Raw genomic sequence first — 23,484 nt, forward strand, 5'->3', positions numbered from 1 at the left:
ACTGCAGTTTGAGCAGTTACAGTTGGGAATGACGTAATGTGTGATGACAAGAGCAAACGAATATCGGCGTTAGATCGCAGTGCATTTGTTTCGTAATCTAAAGCGTTAATCGAACAATTCCAATTATTAACTATTCAGTCAATGTCAAAACATAAGCTGTAACCTTTAACATGTAGTACTGCATTTATATAATGTTGTAAGCATTGTTATTATTTATAAACACAAACAGAATTTAATTTTTTCATTTTTTCCTTGGGGTGCTGCAGTGTTGCAGTGCTTATGTATGGGCCGCCACTGGGCTCCACCAACCGCAACTACCTTCATCTACACAATGCCATCTACTGCTGACCACCACCACTAGTATTTTCACAGACAATCACAAACATCCATGCCCACGACGGGATTTGAACCCGCAGCCTTTTGGCTGGAGAGCGGATATGCTAACCACTCGGCCAACCAGGCCGGCATTATTCAGATAATGTTAAACTCCTGAATAAATTCAGTCTTTAAATGAGCCTAAATTCAGTACCTTCTGTGACTTTTTTTTTTTTCCCCATATAATTGTACTTTACTTCTTATGACATAAATTTATGCAAAAAAATTTATACAAATGACTCCCTACTATATCAGCTTTATTATTATTATATAATTTATTTCCAAATTTGCTATCTTCACTAAAAACTATGGCTAAATAGCTGAAATATTTTACTTGTTTTATAGGTTCTCCACTGATAATGCAGGAGATATTTTCCATGTATCTATTTTCTCAGTTTTTTCTTTTTTTTTGGCTTTAATGTTGATTTTCATGGCAAATTTTGTTACAGCAGGTACTGAATTTAGGCTCAGTAAAGTAATAAAGATAGTGAGATATTATGTACACAGTGCAGCTCTTTCATCAGCATGCTGATAGTTTAATATTAAGATTGCTGATGCATTCCTTTATATAATATAAAGGAATGCATCAGCAATCAAAACTATACATTTCAGAAGATTGGCAAGTAGATCTGCAAGCCCATTGTCATTAAACTATAGTGAGTCCTGGCACTAGTTCTTTTCTCTCTCGCTAAAGAAATATATCTTGATGCATGTGGAGGTTACAATTGATTGATTTTTTTTTTTTTTTACTTTGTATATTTACTTTGACACCACCTCTGGGTCTGGCTCCCACTGACGAGACCTCAATAAAGGTCAAAACCAGTCTGGGTAGTGGCCCTTCCCTTAATGCATAGCATTATACATCTCTGCAAGGAGATGTGCTTTGCATTATGGGGAGATACTAAGACAAGTGATGAGAGCTTAGTCCACCTTTACCACGAGTTGCCTCAGTCCTGAAGATACTTCAGGCGCAAACTTTGTTTGCTTACACTTGGATTGCCTGCCTGGTTGGCCAAGTGGTTAGCATATCTGGTCTCCAGCCAAAAGGCTGTGGGTTCGAATCCCACCATGGGCATGGATGTTGGTCTGTGAAAATACTAGTAGTGGTGGTGAGCGGTGGATGGTGTTGGTGGAGACAGAGTTGTAGAGTAGGTGCCCTCCTTGATGAGTCTTTGGACTCCTTGGAGGTGTTATATAATAATAATAATATGCATAGTGACCTATATATGGTATATAATATAATGCATGTATATCTCATTTTTAAAGATTCGAAAATCTCTGATACCTAGGTTAATTTCCCTGACAAAGAATTGGTGACTTATTCATCTATGCTTTTAAAAAGCATAGATGAATTAAGGCATTAATGCTGAATTTGTTTTGCATCACCCACTCCTTCCCCCTATATATATATATATATATATATATATATATATATATATATATATATATATATATATTTTTTTTTTTTTTTTATCATCTGGCTATGTTCTTGATTGATCTTTTTCATCTACCTAACAAAATAGTTGATTCTTTTACTTCCTGTAAATAGATGGTACAGACCTTAGCTTATCTTTATTATAGTATAGGAAGACAAGGGTTTGAATCAGGAATGTAAGGAATATTTACAAGAATATTTTTATTCAAAGATCAATTGTTTAGTCATGTCATTAACCAATCTGTTCCAAGTGGCAGAAGCAACCCATTTGTGCACAAAGTTGACTTTGTATTCTGACTTGTTATTATTCACACTTTCCTGATAATTAGTGCCTGGATGCACACTGACAGTGATCACCTGGGTTGTGGCTAGCCATATGCAGACTTTTGTGAGGAAGGGATATATGTGAAATTATAAGGCTGGTGATTATGACAAGCTTAGGAGACAGCTTGGACTATAACTTGGAAAGAGGAGTTGAGCAGTAAGGAAATAAATGCTGCATGGGAACTGACAAAGAAATACATAACAGCACATTAATATGTGAATACTGAATGTACTGAATGAAGGCTGGTGATTATGACAAGCTTAGGAGACAGCTTGGACTATAACTTGGAAAGAGGAGTTGAGCAGTAAGGAAATAAATGCTGCATGGGAACTGACAAAGAAATACATAACAGCACATTAATTTGGAATACTCCAAAGGCCAAAAGACTGAATAAGCTAGGTGTGAAATGGATGAATTTAGAGCTTAAGCACAAAATCTGGAAAAAGAAGGTACTTTGGAAGAAGAACAAGATGAATAATAGTAATAATCAGTTACATGAAGAGTATAAAGAACTAACCAGGAGAGTGACTCGGTCAGTAAGGAAAACAAAAGTGTAGTATGTGCAGAAATTGGCAAATCGGGTGAAGAAAAACCTAGAGAGTTTTTTTTAGATATGTGGCAAGTAGAAGGAAGAATGATCATAGTAAGATGATATTAATGGATGAAAGTGATAGAATGGTAACTGCTCCAGAAGATATTGTTGAGGTATTCAGTGATCAATTGATAAGAGTGTTTCCTGATCAGAGTGGAATCATGAGGAACTTAAGTGTGGAGGATATAGGAGAAGATGGCTTAACTGTGAGTGAGCAGGAGGTATTTGAGGAAATAAATAACCTTGAATAAGGTTATTTATTCAATTAGTCGACATATCACCATGCATCTTAAGGGAATGTTCCACGGAATTGGCAGTATCGTTGTCATGCCTGTTTAATTAGAGTTAATTAGTCTTGCAACAGCATAGGTTTCAAGTGAGTGGAAGGAGGCTAAAATTGTTCTACTGCATAATGCTGGTGATAAGGCTGTAGCTTCAAATTATAGGCCAATCTGTATACCTGGAGCTGTGATGAAGGTACTTGAGAGATTGGTGACAAGTAGGATACAGCAATATTCTCTGTGGTCTCAATATCAGATTTTGTGTCTTAAACTTAAACTGTCATGAAATGATAACTACATGTATACAGAGGAATATTATTCCAGCCCATGAAGGTATTTTCAGAGGATTAAGCATTCTAAAAGAGATTTGGAAAACCTTGTAAATGGGATGCTTAAGGGGTCTTAAAGGGTCAAAGCTGTATAACTGAGAGGAGACCTCCACATAGCCTTTAAAGGAATGCGAAGAACCGACCAGGGCTTCTGACCTAATGTCCAATCCTCACCTTCTCGTGGTGCACCCTGTTGGGTATCTACTTGGATACTGAACGGACGAGAATGGGCTGGCAATTTGGGATTTAGCCGACCAAATTGTATTCTTATTGGTTAAACCAAAATATAGAATGATGGTACAACATGACAAAATTTCATGCCGGCTGGGCGCGTCGCCCGGTTAAACAAGGCCCCCGTTGTTTTCGCCAGGGAACCAGGGCGAACAGCAAAAAGTCAGCTACTGGAACAAATCTGAAAATAAACCCAAACTCAACATCACCAGAGTTAAAGATCGGTACTATCAACATAAGAAGCCTGAATGGCAAAGAAATGGAGCTAGCTGAGGAATTAGATAAGTACCAGATCGACATAATAGGGGTGACTGAAACAAAAAAGACCAAAACTAGTGAGATCTTTCTGAGCAATAAATACAAAATGTTATATTCAGGCAATGACAATCAAGGAAAAGAAGGAGTAGCCATAGTATTCAACACAAAATACGAGGCTAATCTTCTTGAATGGCAGTCAGTCTCAAGTAGAGTAATGTGGACAAATATGAGAATGGGGAACTGGACAATGAGACTTATTTGTGCCTATGGTCCCACAGAAGGTTCTACTAAGGTAGAAGTGGAGGAATTTTTTGAGGCTTTAGAAAAAGCAACTGACACAATGAAAAAGGAAAAGTTGGTCCTTGTTGGGGATCTAAATAGCAGAGTAGGAAATGATTGTGAGACATGCAAAAATATTTTGGGAAAATTTGGAGAAAAGAGCAAAGCTAATAATAATGGCAAATATCTGTTGGATTTCTGCTCAGGACATGGACTGGTTATTGCTAACACCATGTTCCAACATAAAAATGTGCACAAATTCACATGGAGAGAAGAGGCTAGGAATAAAAAAGTCTCATTGACTGTTATTGTTGATAGTGATGTTTTCTCCCTGGTGCAGGACACCAGAGTGTACAGAAGATTTCAAATTGGAAGTGATCACTATTTAGTCTTGAACAGGATAAAATTGAATTTCATATTGAAAAGAATAACATGTAAGAAAGTTTTAAAGTGAATAAAAGTTGAGCAGCTCTCAGATGTGAGCTGTAGACTAAAATACACAAAGATTATTGAAGGAAAAATGAAAGAGTTTGAGAACAGGAATCAAACCTTGGAGATTCAGTGGCAAACTCTGAAGAAAACATTGATTGATTCTGCCAGAGAGGCATGTGGTGAGGTTGTTTGTAAGGATAAAAAAATCAGAACTCCCTGGTGGACACAGGAGGTTAAAGAGGAAGTGAAGGAAAAGAAGAAAGCATACCAAAAGTTCCTGTCAAATAAGTCAGCTGCTTGTGCTCTTAGAGAATATAGAGACAAATGCAAGAATGCTAAACACTGTGTAAAACTAGCTAAACAAAAGTCATGGGAGGACTTTGGCAAGAATATAGAAAATAAATATCAAGAAGGTGGCATAATATTCTGGAGGTTTTTGTTGAAGAAGCTTAAGAATGGAGGAAAGAGTGCTATAAAAGGAATTAGAGATGATAAAGGTGACATGAAAACAGGAGAAAAAGATATCCTTGAAGTATGGAGTAATTACTTTGATAAACTGCTAAATGAAACAAGCAGTGATGACAGCACAGTGGTAAAAAACACTGACCAGGCATGCAGTGAGGAATACATATCCATACTTGAAGTAGAAAAAGCCATCAAAGGCTTGAAATGTGGAAAGGCAGCAGGAGTAGATGATATTCGACCAGAAATGCTGAAGTATGGTGGTATAAGAGTCTTACAGTGGCTGCACTGCATAGTTCAGAAAGCCTGGACAGAAGGACGAATTCCCGATGATTGGAGTAGAGCTCTCATAGTACCCATATATAAAAAGGGAAATAAAACTGCATGTGAGAATTAGAGGTATTTCCCTACTGAGTGTACCTGGCAAGATCTATGCAAGTATACTTGAGAAACGGTTGAGAAGAATTGTGGAAGAAAAGCTTGGTGAAGAACAAGCTGGATTCAGGCCAAATAGAGGCTGTCAGGATCAGATCTTCACTTTACGACAAATAGTTGAGAAAGCATGGGAATATAACAAAGATCTGTATTTAAGTTTTGTCAATCTGGAAAAGTCATATGACAAGGTGCCAAGAGAGAAGCTATTCAATACGCTGCACTTATATGGTGTCAATGGGGCATTATATCAAGCAATACTTAGTCTTTATTTGAGTTGTAAGTCAGCAGTTAGAATTGAAGGAAGTACAGGAAGATGGTTTAATGTTAAATCTGGTGTGAGACAAGGATGTACATTATCCCCTCTGTTATTCATTATCTATATGAATCACATTATGAAGGAAAGTGGTATTAAATATAATATCAAAATTGGAGATATTAATGTCAGCTCGTTGCTTTATGCGGATGATGTTATACTTCTAAATAAATCTGCTACAAGTCTGCAAGATTCTCTGACTAAATTGAATAGCTCTTGTAATAGATATGGTATGAAGGTCAGCAATAAAAAGACAAAGACAATGAAAATAGACAGAATCATTGAAAATGTCAACTGTGTTGTGAATGGAGACCCTGTGGAACAAGTAAAACATTTCAGCTATTTAGGCACGATTTTTACTGAAGATGGTAAATTAAATATAGAAATAGACAACAGAATCAGCAAAGCTGGTATGGTGGGAAGTCAATTGAATAAATTCATATGGAATAAGAGAGAAATTAGTCGGAACACTAAATTAGCTGTATACAAGACAGTGTTCAAACCAGTTTTAACTTATGGATCTGAGAGCTGGGTCAGAAGTAAAACACATGACCAAAGACTAGACACTTCAGATATGAGAGTCCTGAGAAAGATTATAGGTGCGAACAGATGGCATCAATGGCAGTATCATATTAAAAACGAGGATATTAGGAAAGAACTTGACATTGTCAGCATCCAGAAATGCTTTAGCAGAGCTAATCTCAGGTGATATGGTCACTTAAACAGAATGGGCGAGGAAAGATTAGCAAAACAAGTGTTCTCTGCCAGGTTGGCAGGAAAACGACCAAGAGGAAGACCAAGATATAGGTGGATTGATATGGTACAAAGTGCTTTAGACGATAGAAATATAAGATTGATAATATTGGAGTGTTGACAAGTAACAGACTGATTTGGAGGAAAATTGTAGATAGGAAATTAATAATGATGTAATTTTTTTCATGTAGTACTATCATATCCTGTACACCCCTTGAGGGTACATGGCAGGAATTCGATGATGATGTAAATGGGATAGAATGGCTTTCAATATTTTGAAGTAAAGTGGACACATGACATTACCCTCATCTACCCAATTTTGTATACAATCTCATTCATGAGAGATTCTCTCCAAAATCTTAGCAACTACAGAAGAAATGCAAACTAGTTTATAATTTGTTGCCTCCATTTTACATCATCTTTAAGCAGTGACACTGTCTTACCTTCCTTTCTTTTGGAGACCTTTCCAGTAGCTAGACTTTCATTGAATAGCCAAGGCACTGGAGTTGTCAGTTTCCTAATACATTCTTATATTATATCGTTCGATTTCTATCCTTGCTAGATCATCCTCCTCAATTAACCAAGTTTCACTGATGCTAACAATGTTTGAAGAGACTGAGTCAATCAATGCCACAAACTCATTCCCTTTAATTCCTAAAGCTTCTAGCATTTGTATACAAAATAACCAGTGCATTGCCATTATTACTCCCTACATATTCCACTTAGCTCTGCAATATACTGTACACCCTATGATTTCTCAAGCCATTATTCTCTCTCTCTCTCACACACACACATGTATGCACTTTCCCAGAAAACAACCATTGTTCCAAATAAATACCTGCGTCCTTCTGCATTCAAATGTAATTCATGTGTTGCATACATCTCTCTTCTGTCCTCAGTTTGCCTTCTTTTACGTGTATCTGCATATTCCAAATCTTTCTTCCTACACATTCTTGATATCTCATTCATCATCATTTCTTTTCTCTTCCACTCTGCATTATCATAATGGGACTACACAATCACTCTCTTTCCTCTGACACATTTCTGGTGCACTATCCCTAATATTGATCTCGCATTTCTTGCTACACGATTCATGCTACCTCTCAAGTCATTCATACCAGCCATTACTAACATTTCCTTTTTGCCCCATTTCATTGCCATTACCACACTTTTGTTCCACCTGGCAAGCACTCCTCTGATACTCTACACTGCACACCTGGAATCACTGAATCTCTATACACACAATACTCTAAATAGATTCATTCTTTTCTCACTGGCATCCCTGACTCTGCTTCCAGTCTCTATTTTTCTCTCCTCCGCTTTTTCTCTTTCCTCTCTTATCTCTATCCCTTGCCTCCACACTCTTCAACATTTTCCAATTTCTTTCTCCTTCCTTGTCTCTCATATTCTCTCTCTCTCCCCCACACCCTTCTTTTACACCTACTGTCATTCTCCTCACACTAGCCAACATCTTGCCTCCTAATTTCTCTATTCATCCTCCTTAATTCAGTCTTCTTGTTTTCTATCTCCTGTCACAGCAGGTTTATTTTTCTCTCCACACATCCTGCTTTCAATTAATATTCACACACAATCATACAGATTGTGTGTGAATACAATGCCATGCTGCCCAAGGTCAAATCCATGTGTACATCTTTCACATTCTCTTTACTCTCTAACATGCTATTAGTATCCACAAATTGACATTCACCTATTTCTGAAGCATTATCTCTGCTGCTGAATCCAAGATTGAAATGCTTGTCTCCCAGCACGTATATCCCAGCACATGCTATTAGTATCCACAAATTGACATTCACCTATTTCTGAAGCATTATCTCTGCTGCTGAATCCAAGATTGAAATGCTTGTCTCCCAGCACGTCGCACTGCCTATGTTTCATGCATACATACACATTCTGTTCCTCACCTGCCACATTTTTAAACCATGGGATGCATACTGTACTTTCATTCATAGCAAGCTGCAAAATTCTCATCTGAGCTACAAATAATGTAGTCTCTTGATGATGGTGAGCTCAGCGACTGTGTCAGAACTGGTAGCTGCCATGATGAATAAGATTTATACAGTTGGATATGATACAGAGACAGTAACATCTTAACAAAAGGTCCTGATAAAAAAAAATCTTTCCTTACTACTAATATTTCTTTTTTTTTTAACAGCTCACGTTGACCAATTACATATTTATATATATATATATATATATATATATATATATATATATATATCTTTACACGCTACCACTACCTCCATACAAAGAAATAAAACAGTTGATGAGAAATGAGATACTGATAGAGTTCTGAGGAAGATTAGAGAAGTGAACAGATGGCATCAATGACAACTACAACAATCATATAGAAAGGAATTTAACATTTTTAGCATTTAAGAATGTTTTGGCAGAGCTCTAAAGTGGTATGATAACTTAACAGATTGGGAGCATTAAGGTTAACAAAACAAGTGTTGCATGCAGGATAGCAGAAAAAAAGATCCATCTGGGTAAATGCAGTTAGAAAGTATTCTAGAGAACCATAATATAATCTCTGACAGTATTTGTTTCATGACAAGTGCCAGACTGATTGGGAACGTTGTCAGTATCAGTAATGTAAACTTAATCATATACTACTATCATAGTATCCTGTACATCCCTGGAGGGTGTCTGGCATATGATGATGATGTTTTTAGACTAGTGTTATAAATTTTAGTTTTGATTATTTTTATGTGTGTAATTTTTGGTTTTTGCTTGCTTGTTTTTATAGGTTATCTTGAGAAGGATTTTTCATCCTGTTGGCATATTGGTTGGGATTCCTTCTTTTAGTTTTCTTCCTGTAGTGCTTGCTGAAGAGGATAAAAAATTGAAACCATGCTGTTGTGCTAAGAGACTTCCTAAGCCAAGTGAGGTAAAAATTAATGTATGCCAGATTAACATTTATTGGTGGTAAATGTAAGACATTAGATTTATTCTTATTTACATATTGCAAATAAGAATAAAACCATTGTTAGAATAATAAAATAATATAAATAGAATAATATGAAATATCAAACATTTTTCACATTTTTTAAATTTATTAATCATTCTTAAGAAATCTGCTCTTTCATTTTAATTAGAATAAAGTGCCAGTTATTCCCTAAGTGAGTACAATTTTACTTACTTTATACAAATTTTAACACAGTGTTCAAGAACTGGCCCAAATAAGTTTCGGCTCTCTGTTTTCATCAGGGAACAAGGGTGAACAACAAAAAGTCAGCTACTGCAACAAACTTGCCCATAACAGAATCGAATGCAACAATTATTGTGAGAAAAATTGCAGGAAAAGAAGTGCAATGCTAAAATGAAGAAGAGTAAGACGAGCAACTCACTGATAAAGTTGACATGTGATGCATGTCAACTTTATCAGTGGCCGCTTTCCTTGGTTATCAAATTCCATGCTCTCAAAAATTCACTTATCTTCATCACTTTCATGAGTGTAGCACAATTTCTATACTACAAAATGAAGGACCGGGGAGAAATGAATAACCGTGAGAGAGGTACCAGAAATGAGGAAACCATACTGTATCTAGTGTCATGGAATTCACACATAGAGGATTGCAGTGGGAAAGGATGTCTTCCAAGCTGTTGTGTGAGTGGTCATGCATGAAAATTATCTTTATCCTTATAATTTCTAATGGGTTCAAACATTTTTACCAGACAATCCTGGTCTTTATATGTGACTCCTGCCTGTGAAAGGTTGTAAACTTCTAGTACTTTAGTACTGTGGGTGAGCAAAGGATTTTTTCCATCTTTATTATTAATGTTATATATTATTTTGTATTTTTATTTATTATTATTTATTTTTTATTTTTTTTTGCATGATTTGCAACCTTGTGGTGAAATTCATCTCCCACCATCACCTAAAGACAGCAAAAAACATTCCATGTTCATGGTGAGATTCACATCCACAGTTGGTTTGGAGAGCAGATGTGCTTACCACTCAGTCAACCAAGACAGCTATCAAATATGGTATTTTGTCAGCGGTTTCTACAACTATATATGCAATCTAATGATGTGCTTTTCACATGTAAGGCAATTTATATGCAAGTGGTATTTTGAGTTAACACTGAATCGCATGTGAAACAGTCAAAATCCGTATGCAATTATTATTATTACATGACACTTCCAAGGAATCTGAAGACTCATTAAGGGAGGGCACCTACTCTACAAATTTCCTCTCCACCAACTACCATTAACTGCCACTACCATCATCACCTACATCAACACTATCTACTGGCCACCACCAACACCACTAGTATTTTTTGTCTGTAAATTGCATGTGCTCTCAAGGCCGATTTGTCTGTATGTGGGATAAAAAACCTGAGTTTCTGGGATAAGAAAAAAACAACAAAAACCTGCTAACTTCCTATGAGATCAGCTAACTCACCTTCAATTGAAAAGAAATCATATAAAGATTCCTCTCATCATGATGAGAATTGACCTCGGGTCTTTTCCAATCGAAGGGTGCAGTGTACCATTGTTCTTTCAATTGTGCTATGGAGGTGTTTAAAAAAAGCATTCCACAGCTGACAGGATTCGAACCTGTGTGGGGAGACTCCAACGGATTTCTAGTCCATCACCTTAACCACTCAGCCATGGCTGCTGACATGTATTCAGTCAAGACATCAATAGTAGTACTCTGTTAATTCATGGGGAGGTATTATATTTGGAGATAGATTAATAAGGTCATATGTTTGTCAAACAAGTTTGCAGGACCTTTATACTATGACTTGCAAAACCTGGTAGAAATCTTCCATGATGTGCTTGACAACATTCCCTCTGGCATGGAGAAGAAATACGGTTCGTGTATGTTGGAATTGCTGAGGACTGTAATTCAGAAATATGAGGTTTATAGACCTGTGTTTTTTGGCCCCTCTTATTAATTTTGAGATGGAGAATACGTCCTTACAATTTATGACAGGGATGTGGAATTATCCTTCGATAATACAGTGAATGACTGCTATAGCAAACCCCTAGTGACCAGAGACATAATTCATTATAATGTGAGGCTTACTATAGATAACTTCCTATAGAAGGCACTGTTACTTAACCCTTTCTTTTGTTTTATGGGAATTTCATTCCCATGAAATGCAAGAAATCAAAGAAATCATGAAGAAATAACACAAAAGAAATTGTGAAAAATCTAAGAAAAAAAATCAGAGGGAAAACAGAACAAAAGAAATTATGAGAAATAAATCATAGGAAATGAAAAAAAAGAAATCTTGAAAATGTAAAAAAGGAATTAACTAGAAATGGAACAAAAAAATTGTGAGAAATGAAAGAAATCTTCATGGGGAAATAACATAAAAGTAATAGGCAAAAAATCTTGAAGGAAATTCTAGAAATAGAACGAAAGAATTTGTGAGAAATAAAAGAAATTACTAGAAATAGAACAAAGGAAATGGTGGGAATCTTAATTCCTGGTAGGTAACTATGGCTCTTGCTGCCAAAACTCTGGTTACCCCTGTCATATAACATATGTGAATCAGTCATTGGCAGATCCAAAGCCAATTTCATAAAGGCCAACAGCGCAAAACTTGCTTCCTGTCCAAATTGAGACTGTTCCTTCTGGTCACTTCCTAAAGTTGGTGAATGCAACTCCTGCCTTCCTTCATTTCTGCTTATCTCTCTCTCTCATCCTGATTGATGAGACAGAGGTGGAAGTGCAACTATTACCCACTGTTACTTAACCCAAAAGATAAAGCTCACCTCCTGACATCACTATTTTCCTCAAACTCCTGCATAGATAACCAAGGGAAATCACCTTCTACAATATTGAAATCCAAGCACTATATGCCTCCTATAGTTTTTCAACAAAAAAAAAAGTCATAATAAAACTACTAAATAACTTGGATACTAAAAAGTCTTCTGGTCTTGATGGCATCTCTCCAGTTCTCAAACATTGTGTTCCAGAGCTAACACCGATCTGGCATTGTCTGTATAATTTGTTATACATATCTGACACTTATCCTAATGCATGGAAGTAATCTCATATTCATCCTATTCCAAAAAATGGGTAGTAGAAATCTACGTTCAAACTACCAACCAATTGTTATCACCAAGATAATGGAGAAAGTCATCAATAGCCAAATTCTCCGGTACTTAGAGACCCATCAATTAATTAGCAACCACCAGTACAGATTCCATCATTCAAGATCCACAGCTGACCTTGTAGTTTACATCACCCACCACTGGACACATACCATGGAAAGGTTCGGAGAAACTTGTGCTGTCCCCCTTGACATTTTCAATGCCTTCAACTGTGTGTGGCATCAAGGCCTACTAAACTAATTGCCATCCTTCTTCCATGGTAGAAGGAGCCATCCATCATGACTATGAGTCAAAGTAGATGGTTCCTCAAATGAGATGGCTCTTCACTACCAATGCTGGAGCGCCTCAACTTGTACTTACAATAACCACTAATCCTATCTACAGTTTATATCAGTGCCCTTTTCTGAAAATGCTCATTGATATGGTGTTTATAAAATGGTAGTGTCATATTCAGTTTTATTTTCATATAGAATATATTAACAGTGAATTTGAAAATTACTTTTAGCCCATTGCAGACAATCTAAAGTTAATATTTGATCACCTGGGTTTCTTGAGGGTCAGGAGGTGGTAGAGAGGATTTAAAGATGGTGATGAAACTGTGACAGGTCTGTGGAATACTCCCTATGAGGACAGATTAAAGTCATGTGGATTGACAGGCAGAAGAGAAGGGATATGATAGAAACTTAACTGCCATCAGAATGGATATGATAAGTTACTAAAGGGATTCTATAATATTGACACAAAAGAAATTTTTCAATACGTGATGAGTAGGAAGAGAACAAAGGGGATCATCCCTAGAAGCTGTGTAAGAGTGTGGTTAATGAATGGATGAAAGAGATTTCCAGAAGTAATTCCAAGTTCCCCAAAAGGTTAATGAAAGGTATGATAGGTAATGTGTGGATAATGTTAACGTGGGTCTCCTATAATGAGTCTTTGACTCCATGAAGATACCTATATAATAATATTTCATTCTCAATTTTCTTGTTTTTTTATGGTAAGTTATGCAGGGTGATTCGAAAAGATGGACTCAATTTTGTGTAACTATATTTCCTGAACTATACATCGTATGTGAAATGATGTACATAACATTTGAAAGAGGAGGTCCTAAAGTTTGAAATACTACCGCTAGAGTGCTTGCCTAGTGCACAGCTATGCAGCTGCATCAGTTGTGAGCAAAATGGCTGCTATGCAGCACAAATTTTTTTGCGTTCGTGAGCTCATTAAAACCAACGACTGCAGTGCAGCGTGTGTTTCAACATTAAACCTAAAAGCATTTGTCATGGAATTATCAATTTGAGTAGACAGGTTGTCTGTGTAAGGGAAAAAGCTCAGGCAGACCATGTGTATCGGAGGAGAACGTGAGACGAATTCAATGACTTTTGAGCAGGTATGGGGTGAATTCAGCTACCGTCTTGATGTTATCCATGTAGCCGGAGGGGTTGGGGACACATTTCTAGACTTGAAACAGTATGAAATTATTGAAACTCCACCCAGAGCCCTGGAACAGCAAATTTCAAAAGTTCGAAAATCAGTAGCTCCATACATAAATGCTGTTGAGGTAAATTTAATATCATTCAATAGATTATTTCTATAAAAATATGTTATTTGTCATTTAGTGGCATGCATTGCATTTTTCTAGGCTAAAGATCTCTGGGACCTGATTCTTCTAAAAGTGTGTGTGTGTGGGGGGGGGAGTTTGAACATCTATATACTTTATTGTGAGTATAATCAAATATACTACTTTACATCATATTTGTTGCTAGTTCTGTGCTTGATATAGATTGAATCACCCTGTGATATTTAATTCTCTTATTTTTAGACTCCACTGGTGTATTCCTCTCAGTTTTCAGTGTTACTGTTAGTTAGTTGACTTCTGGTGAACAGTATAATGTAGTGTGTGTGTGTGTGTGTGTGTGTTAATTTGGAAACTGCAGTAGAGGTTTTTATGATAATTCTTAAGGATGCATAAATCACATTTTGTTTTGGAAATTGTAATTAATCAAACATTTACTTATCTTATACATTAACTGTGTTTGTATTATCACATAGAAGATCACACACATTTCAACATTATTTAATGCGCATTTATTAATTTTGATCTAGCTTCCTATTTACAATGATCCAGAAGACTTGAAACAGTATGAAATTATTGAAACTCCACCCGGACCCCTGGAACAGCAAATCTCAAAAGTTCGAAAATCAGTAGCTCCATACATAAATGCTGTTGAGGTAAATATAGTATCATTCACTATCATTATTAAGCTTTAGATTATTTCTACAAAAATATATTATTTGTGAATTAGTGGCATGCATTGCATTTTTCTAGGCTAAAGATCTCTGGGACCTGATTCTTCTAAAAGTGGGGAGGGGATTTTTATTTATTTTTTATTTATTTATTTTTTTTGTATATACTTACCAGTACGTTAAGTAGTGACAAAAATTCAGTATGATGATGAAATCTCTTAAAATGACTTCATAAATCACTGCTCAGTTTATTATTATTAGTATTTTATTTTATTGATCTTTCATCATAAAGGTTGTGTTATTGATATTATGCAGGCATCTAAAGCAATGAGATGACCATCTTTTGTCTGTTAATCTGTTAACTGTATGCATTCTCCTGTGGTTTATCAAGAGGGGGAGGGATTCAGAGAATTTGAAGATTCGAGTGGTTTTGTAGAGGGAGAATTAGATCTTAATGGTCCTCTGTATATGCCTCTGTTCTTATGTAAACTTGCTTACATCATTCTGCTAGGACAGTACATAAAATACTATCCTACCAGAATAAGTAATATTAAAATATAAAAATTTCTTATAAAATATGCAAAATTATTCTTTATTATTATTCCAAAATGCAGGATGTAATTTATGAAAAATAATTTATATTCGTGTTATATATTTTATTTATTTATTAGAGTGTTACAGACCAGACGAAGACTATTTACCTAACTGGTGTGGAGCACTCTAAAAGTAAGCTTTATATTCAGAAAATGTACTGTTAATGCTTTTACTGTTAATTTATGGAGCTATACACTATACATATTTATTTCCAGATGCTAAAAGGTAATACAGATACATCACTGAATTTCCAGTATCCTTAGTTCCATAGCCATTCTGGATTAACGATTTTGCTAGACCAACAGATGTTACATAATAATTTATCAGTACTCCTCTGACTCACTAATTATTATTATCATTGCTATATGACACCTCCAAGGACTCATTGAGGGAGGGCACTCTAATCTGTTACAAACAGCTCACCATCTCCACTACTCTCCAACCAATCACATGATGCCACTACCATCTTCTACACACAACCCACTTACTGTATGCTACCAGCAGTAGTATGTTTTGTTTGTAAATTGTGTATTCTCCTGGTCAGTTTGCCTGTATTCGGATGCAAAAGTCAGTTTCCAGTCAAATAAAACCCTGCTACTGCATATGATATTCAACTTCAATTGGAAAAACCTATATTCCTCTTTTTGCAACAAAAATTGAACTCGAGTCCTTTTCATTTGAGGGGTGCAATATACTGTCACTCTTCAGAGAGGTATAAGTACATCTTGCAGAGGTGCTTATACCTCTCCCATGTCTTGAAAACACCATTGATTGCTAGAAACTTAAATATTAAATGTCTAAATATCAATTTAAGTGATTTTAATGAAATACATACATTAGTACAGATAGAAACGATAAGGTTTAGCAGTTTAGTATACTGAAAAAGCACACTAAAGCAGGTTTATTAGTTGCTGCACTTACATGGACTGTTACAACAGTACCGCTCTCAAAGTGCAAAATTTAGAATTTTATTGGGATTGTAGAACTTTGTTCAATAGTTGATTCATTATGGCTCTTTGTTACATGGGGAACAGAACATCTTGAAACAAAGATGTGCTTTGATCTTTCCCTGCATAATTTTTCATACATCAAATGAAATTAGTATTGCTCTATCTTGTCCTCTGATTAATTTGTCATCATCATGCATATGAAGGATTTAGGCCTAGCATGGCCTGTTCCGGCCTTAGAAGTCATCGTTGAAGCATTTAAGAAGACGTCCTGGTTTTCTTTTTCCTAATGACTTGTACTTTAAGGCTTGTTTTGGTAATCTTTCTGTTTTCATTCTTTGAACGTGTTCCATCCATTTATGTTTATATTTTTTTTCCTAATTTTTTCTATTATTGGTTCTTGGTTTAATTCTTTCATAATTTCTTCATTTCTTTTGTGATCAAATAGGGTATACTTTGCAGTTTTACTCATAAACTTAATTTCTGAACTCATAAACAGATTTCGCTTTCATACATTAAGACTGGTAGAGCTAATGTATTGTATACTTTTAGTCTGGTTTGTTTTTGAACTAGGTTTAGTTTAAATATAGAGTTAATTACACCTGTTATTTTTAAATATTTTGCAATTTTTACGTTTATATCTTTTTCATTTTCATATGTGATCGTACATCCTAGGTAGTTAAATGAATTCACCTGTTCTGAGATCTTGTTATCTATTACTATTTTAGTTCTTGCTGGATCTTGTTCTTTAAAGGCCATAGTTTTTTATTTTTCTATTGATATTACATTACCATTATCTTTTGCTATCTCACTTAGATCTAAAATAGCTTTCTGTAAGTTATCTTCAGAATTTGTAATTATTATTTGGTCGTCGGCAAAGAGGAGAGTGTTTAAGTTTAATTCCTTGATGTAAATTTTTATTCTGTTTTATTATTATTTCATTTAAATAGATATTAAAAAGAGTTGCTGAGAGGGGACATCCCTCTTAGCAACTTGAAGAGAGATGAATTGGTTTATCTCTCTCATATATGATAGCGTGTGATTTAATCTTATTTGTATTTGATTATTTTCATATATACTTGTGATAGCTTTTAGGATATTATTTAGTATTTGTCTTTCTTTTAATATGTTAAATAATATGTTTCTTTTAACTTTGTCAAGGGGTGCTTAAGGGTAAAAGCTGTATAACTGAGAGGAGACCGCCATATAGCCTTTCAAGGAATGTGGAGAACTAACCAGGGCTTCTGACCTAATGTTTAATCCACACCTTCTCGTGGTGCACCCTGTTGGGTATCTACTTTGATACTGAACGAACGAGGATGGGCTGGCAATTTGGGATTTAGCCGACCAAATTGTATTCTTATTGGTTAAACCAAAATAAAAAATGATGGTACAGCATGATAAAATTTCATGCCGGCTGGGGCGTCGCCCGGTTAAACAAGGCCCCCCCCCCGTTGTTTTCACCAGGGAACCAGTGTGAACACCGAAAAGTCAGCTACTGGAACAAATCTGAAAACAAACCCCAACTCAACATCACCAGAGTTAAAGATCGGTACTATCAACATAAGAAGCCTGAATGGCAAAGAAATGGAGCTAGTTGAGGAATTAGATAAGTACCAGATCGACATAATAGGGGTGACTGAAACAAAAAAGACCAAAACTGGTGAGATCTTTCTGAGCAATAAATACAAAATGTTATATTCAGGCAATGACAATCAAGGAAAAGAAGGAGTAGTTATAGTATTCAACACAAAATACGAGGCTAATCTTCTTGAATGGCAGTCAGTCTCAAGTAGAGTAATATGGGCAAATATGAGAATGGGGAACTGGACAATGAGACTTATTTGTGCCTATGGTCCCACAGAAGGTTCTACTAAGGTAGAAGTGGAGGAATTTTTTGATGCTTTAGAAAAAGCAACTGACACAATGAAAAAGGAAAAGTTGGTCCTTGTTGGGTATCTAAATAGCAGAGTAGGAAATGATTGTGAGACATACAAAAATATTTTGGGAAAATTTGGAGAAAAGAGCAAAGCTAATAATAATGGCAAATATCTGTTGGATTTCTGCTCAGTACATGGACTGGTTATTACTAACAGCATGTTCCAACATAAAAATGTGCACAAATTCACATGGAGAGAAGAGGCTAGGAATAAGAAAAGTCTCATTGACTATGTTATTGTTGATAGTGATGTTTTCTCCCTGGTGCAGGACACCAGAGTGTACAGAGGATTTGAAATTGGAAGTGATCACCATTTAGTCTTGAGCAGAATAAAATTGAATTTCATATTGAAAAGAATAACATGTAAGAAAGTTTTAAAGCGAATAAAAGTTGAGCATCTCTCAGATGTGAACTGTAGACTAAAATACAGAAAGATTATTGAAAAGAAAATGAAAGAGTTTGAGAACAGAAATCAAACCTTGGAGATTCATTAGCAAACTCTGAAAAAAAACATTGATTGATTCTGCCAGAGAGGCATGTGGTGAGGTTATCTGTAAGGAAAAAAAAATCAGAACTCCCTGGTGGACACAGGAAGTTAAAGAGGCAGTGAAGGAAAAGAAGAAAGCATACCAAAAGTTCCTGTCAAATAAGTCAGTTTGTGCTCTTAGAGAATATAGAGACAAATGCAAGAATGCTAAACACTGTGTAAAACTAGCTAAACAAAAGTCATGGGAGGACTTTGGCAAGAATATAGAAAATAAATATCAAGAAGGTGGCAAAATATTCTGGAGGTTGTTGAAGAAGCTTAAGAATGGAGGAAAGAGTGCTGTAAAAGGAATTAGAGATGATAAAGGTGACATGAAAATGGGAGAAAAAGATATCCTTGAAGTATGGAGTAATTACTTTGAAAAACTGCTAAATGAAACAAGCAGTGATGACAGCACAGTGATAAAAAACACTGACCACGCATGCAGTCAGGAATACATATCCATACTTGAAGTAGAAAAAGCCATCAAAGGCTTGAAATGTGGAAAGGCAGCAGGAGTAGATGATATTCGACCAGAAATGCTGAAGTATGGTGGTATAAAAGTCTTACAGTGGCTACACTGCATAATTCAGAAGTCCTGGACAGAGGGACGAAGTCCAGATGATTGGAGTAGAGCTCTAATAGTACCCATATATAAAAAGGGAAATAAAACTGCATGTGAGAATTACAGAGGTATTTCCCTACTGAGTGTTCCTGGCAAGATCTATGCAAGTATACTTGAGAAACGGTTGAGAAGAATTGTGGAAGAAAAGCTTGGTGAAGAACAAGCTGGATTCTGGCCAAATAGAGGCTGTCAGAATCAGATCTTCACTTTACGACAAATAGTCGAGAAAGCATGGGAATATAACAAAGATCTGTATTTAAGTTTTGTCGATTTGGAAAAGGCATATGACAAGGTGCCAAGAGAGAAGCTATTCAATATGCTGCAGTTATATGGTGTGAATGGGGCATTATATCAAGCAATACTTAGTCTTTATTTGAGTTGTAAGTCAGCAGTTAGAATTGAAGGAAGTACAGGAAGATGGTTTAATGTTAAATCTGGTGTGAGACAAGGATGTACATTATCCCCTCTGTTATTCATTATCTATATGGATCACATTATGAAGGAAAGTGGTATTAAACCTGATATCAAAATTGGAGATGTTAATGTCAGCTCTTTGCTTTATGCGGATGATGTTATACTTCTAGATAAATCCGCCACAAGTCTGCAAGATTCTCTGTCTAAATTCAGTTGTTGTTGTAATAGATATGGTATGAAGGTCAGCAATAAAAAGACAAAGACAATGAAAATAGGCAGAATCATTGATAATGTCAACTGTGTTGTGAATGGAGAACTTGTGGAATAAGTAAAACATTTCATCTACTTAGGCACGATTTTTGCTGAAGATGGTAAATTATATATAGAAATAGACAACAGAATCAGCAAAGCTGGTATGGTGGGAAGTCAATTGAATAAATGCATATGGAATAAGAGAGAAATTAGTCTTGTATACAGATAGATTAGCTGTATACAAGACAGTGTTCAAACCAGTTTTAACTTATGGATCTGAGAGCTGGGTCAGCGGTAAAACACTTGACCAAAGACTAGAGACTGCAGATATGAGAGTCCTGAGAAAGGTTAGAGGCATTAACAGATGGTATCAATGGCAATATCATTAAAACTGAGGATATTAGGAAAGAACTTGACATTGTCAGCATCCAGGAATGCATCAGCAGAGCTAATCTCAGGTGGTATGGTCATTTAAATAGAATGGGAGAATAAAGATTAGCAAAACAAGTGTTCTCTGACAGGTTGGCAGGAAAACGACCCAGAGGAAGATCAAGATATAGGTGGATTGATACGGTACAAAGTGCCTTAGACGATAGAAATATAAGATTTGATAATGTTGGAGTCTTGACAAGTAACAGACTGATTTGGAGGAAAATTGTAGATAGGAAGTTAGTAATGATGTAATTTTTTCATGTAGTACTGTCATATCCTGTACACCCCTTGAGGGTACACGGCAGGAGTTTGATGATGATAATGATGATGATAACTTTGTCAAATGCTTTTTCAAAGTCGATAAATGCAATATGTGTTTCTAAATTGTATTCTCTTCTTTTCTCTATTATTAATTTTATGCAAAAGGCCGAATCTATACATGATCGTCCTTTTCTAAATCCATTCTGTACTTCTAAAATAAAGGTTTCGGAATATTTCATTAGTTTGCTATTTAAGATTCTGCTTTATATTTTGTAACAGTAAATTAGTATACTGATACCTCTATAGTTTTTAGGTCATCTCTATTACCTTTTTAAAGATAGGAATCACAATTGCTTTTTTCCATTCTATTAGGGGGATACCAGTTGAATAAATTTTATTTAAAAATAATAAGAATCTTTCTTTGAATCTTGTTCCTGCATATTTATATAGTTCTGAACCTAGCTTATCTTCTCCAGGTGATTTTCCGTTTCTTGTTTCTTTCAGGCTGATTTCTAATTCTATTTTTTAGTTACTTCCTTTTCATTTTCGTTAATTGTTTGCCAGTTGTCTTTTTTAAAATATTTGTCTGTCCATAATTCTGTGTAGTAATTTAGAAATTCTCATAATTTCAAGTCGGTGTTTAATTTTATGCTTTCTTTGGTATCTGCATTTAAGTGTTTCAAAATCTTATATACATTGGGTCTTATTTTATATAAATCATGTTCTAAATTAGAAACAAATTTGTTCCATGAGTCTCTGTCTTTTTCTGACTTCTCTTTTAGCTATGGCTCTTATTCTTTTATATTCTATTTCATCTTCTAATCTTTTACTGCTTAACCATTTGTGATAGGCTTCTTTTTTCTTTTTGATTATTTCTTTGATTGTATCATCCCAGATCTTCAGTTTTTTTCTTTTATTGAATTTTTTGGTCTTTCCTAAGCTTTCATATGCTGCTGCATTTAGTATCGTTTTTATATTAAGCCATTCTATTTCTTCATTTTGTTTTATTTTATCTAGATATTGGTTAATTCTTTGTTCATATAGCCATTGTACATTTGTGTCATTCAATAGTCTAGATTTATAAACAAATGTTTCAATTTTTCTTTCTGTTTTGTTACTTGTAGCCATTTAGGTGGTAATCTTAATTTTATTTTAACAAGGAAGTGGTCACTGCTTATTTCATATCCTCTGTGAACTCTCTAGTGAAAATTTTGATGTTTTTTCATTTAATATAAAGTAATCTAATATTGATTTACATCCTCTTGCTGCAGAAGTATATTTATGTATATCTTTATGTTTATAGAAAGAATTCATTATTTTTAGGTTATTATAAATTACAAAGTCAATCAATTTTTTACCATTCCTGTTTAGAGTATGTTCTCCATGTATTCCTATATTATTAGTAATTTTCGTGTTTCCATTTCTTGCATTTAAGTCTCCTGCTAAATTACGTAATCATTTTTATTTATTTTATTATATATGTTTTGTAGCTGATTATAAAAATCAATATTATCCTTCTCTTCCCTCTTCTGGGTCATATAAACCAATCAAAAAAAATCAGCTAACGCCTTTTTATTTCCGTATACGGGAGTAGGCGAGGCCATTTAGCCCTATCTAACTTTTGGAGACTGAGTGGGCAGTTCAATCTCCACTGGTACCCAATCAGAGACAGATGGCCCAAAGCTATCACTAATTAAGCAGTACGCAGTGAAGAGAGACGGCTCAAATGTGCCGCCATCTCGTGGTCCCTAACCCTATTTAATGTCTGAAATAATGTGGGTTCTACGGTCGATTTTCTTGAGTTTACCAGACGAAAAACCCGAGTTTCCGGGAGGAAAAACCTGCTTGCCTGTGCCAGAGATCGACTAACTCGGGAACCGGTCGAAAAAAGGCTTAGAAAAATTTCCTCTAGTCGCCGACTAGACTCGAAACGAAGTCTTCCTTCATGCGGCCAAGCGCAGTGGTGTGCAAACGCCACATCCACTGAGCTACACAGGCTATCATATAAACCAATTATTGTTAAATAGCCTATCTATTTTTATTCTAGCTTCTATTATTTTTCATTCCATAATTTATAATGTTTTAACTGTTTTGAAAGGGAGTTATGAATCCAAATCATGACTCCTGCTTGTGCTCTTTGGTCTCTGTCGACTCCACTGTATATCACATTAAAATTTTCGGTTTTTATTGTTCCTTTTAATTTCTTTTTTGTTTCAGTGATTACTGCTATTTTAAAATTTCTTTCATTTAATAATTGGTCTAATTCTATTTCTTTATATGCTATTCCTCTTATATTCCAGTTTGCTATGTGCATTATGTTTTGTCGTTTCCATTTTTGTTTTACCTTTTCCATTCCAGGGTCGTTTCCTATAGATTCAATCCGATTATCTTTTTCTGTCAGCTTACTAGTAGAATTATGTTCTCCATGTCAGGGGACTAGCCTGACGATGGAATAGTTCAGTGGTAGGGCTGCTACCTTAAGGCTTTTGAACTAGCCTTCTTCCGAATTTAAACCCATAGGAGGAATAGGGTATATTGAAAGGGGAAAGAGTAGATTATAGAAGAATTACAGTAAGGCTTATAGAGAAGGCATAGTTGTAAGGCCAGAAATGAAAAGACCCCATGGCCCTCGAGTACTCTAATAGCATAAGGGTCATAAA

The 23,484-nt window shown here is 35.4% G+C and overlaps 1 protein-coding gene across 1 annotated transcript in view; it reads left to right on the forward strand.

The window, feature by feature from the left end:
- The window catches only part of Mic26-27 (MICOS complex subunit 26/27), a 60,470-nt gene that overhangs the window by 3,218 nt on the left and 33,768 nt on the right, over positions 1 to 23,484 (forward strand). The window contains exons 2-4 of the mRNA XM_090407334.1: positions 9,268 to 9,408; positions 14,694 to 14,819; positions 15,506 to 15,560. Of these exons, the coding sequence (XP_090263460.1) occupies positions 9,268 to 9,408; positions 14,694 to 14,819; positions 15,506 to 15,560 (322 nt within the window). The remainder of the gene's footprint in view (positions 1 to 9,267; positions 9,409 to 14,693; positions 14,820 to 15,505; positions 15,561 to 23,484) is intronic.

Source organism: Typopeltis vanoorti, chromosome 17 (genome assembly GCF_054136105.1).
Source record: "Typopeltis vanoorti isolate ZY-2024b chromosome 17, IOZ_Tvanoo_1.0, whole genome shotgun sequence".
NCBI classification, from domain to species: Eukaryota; Metazoa; Arthropoda; class Arachnida; order Uropygi; family Thelyphonidae; genus Typopeltis; species Typopeltis vanoorti.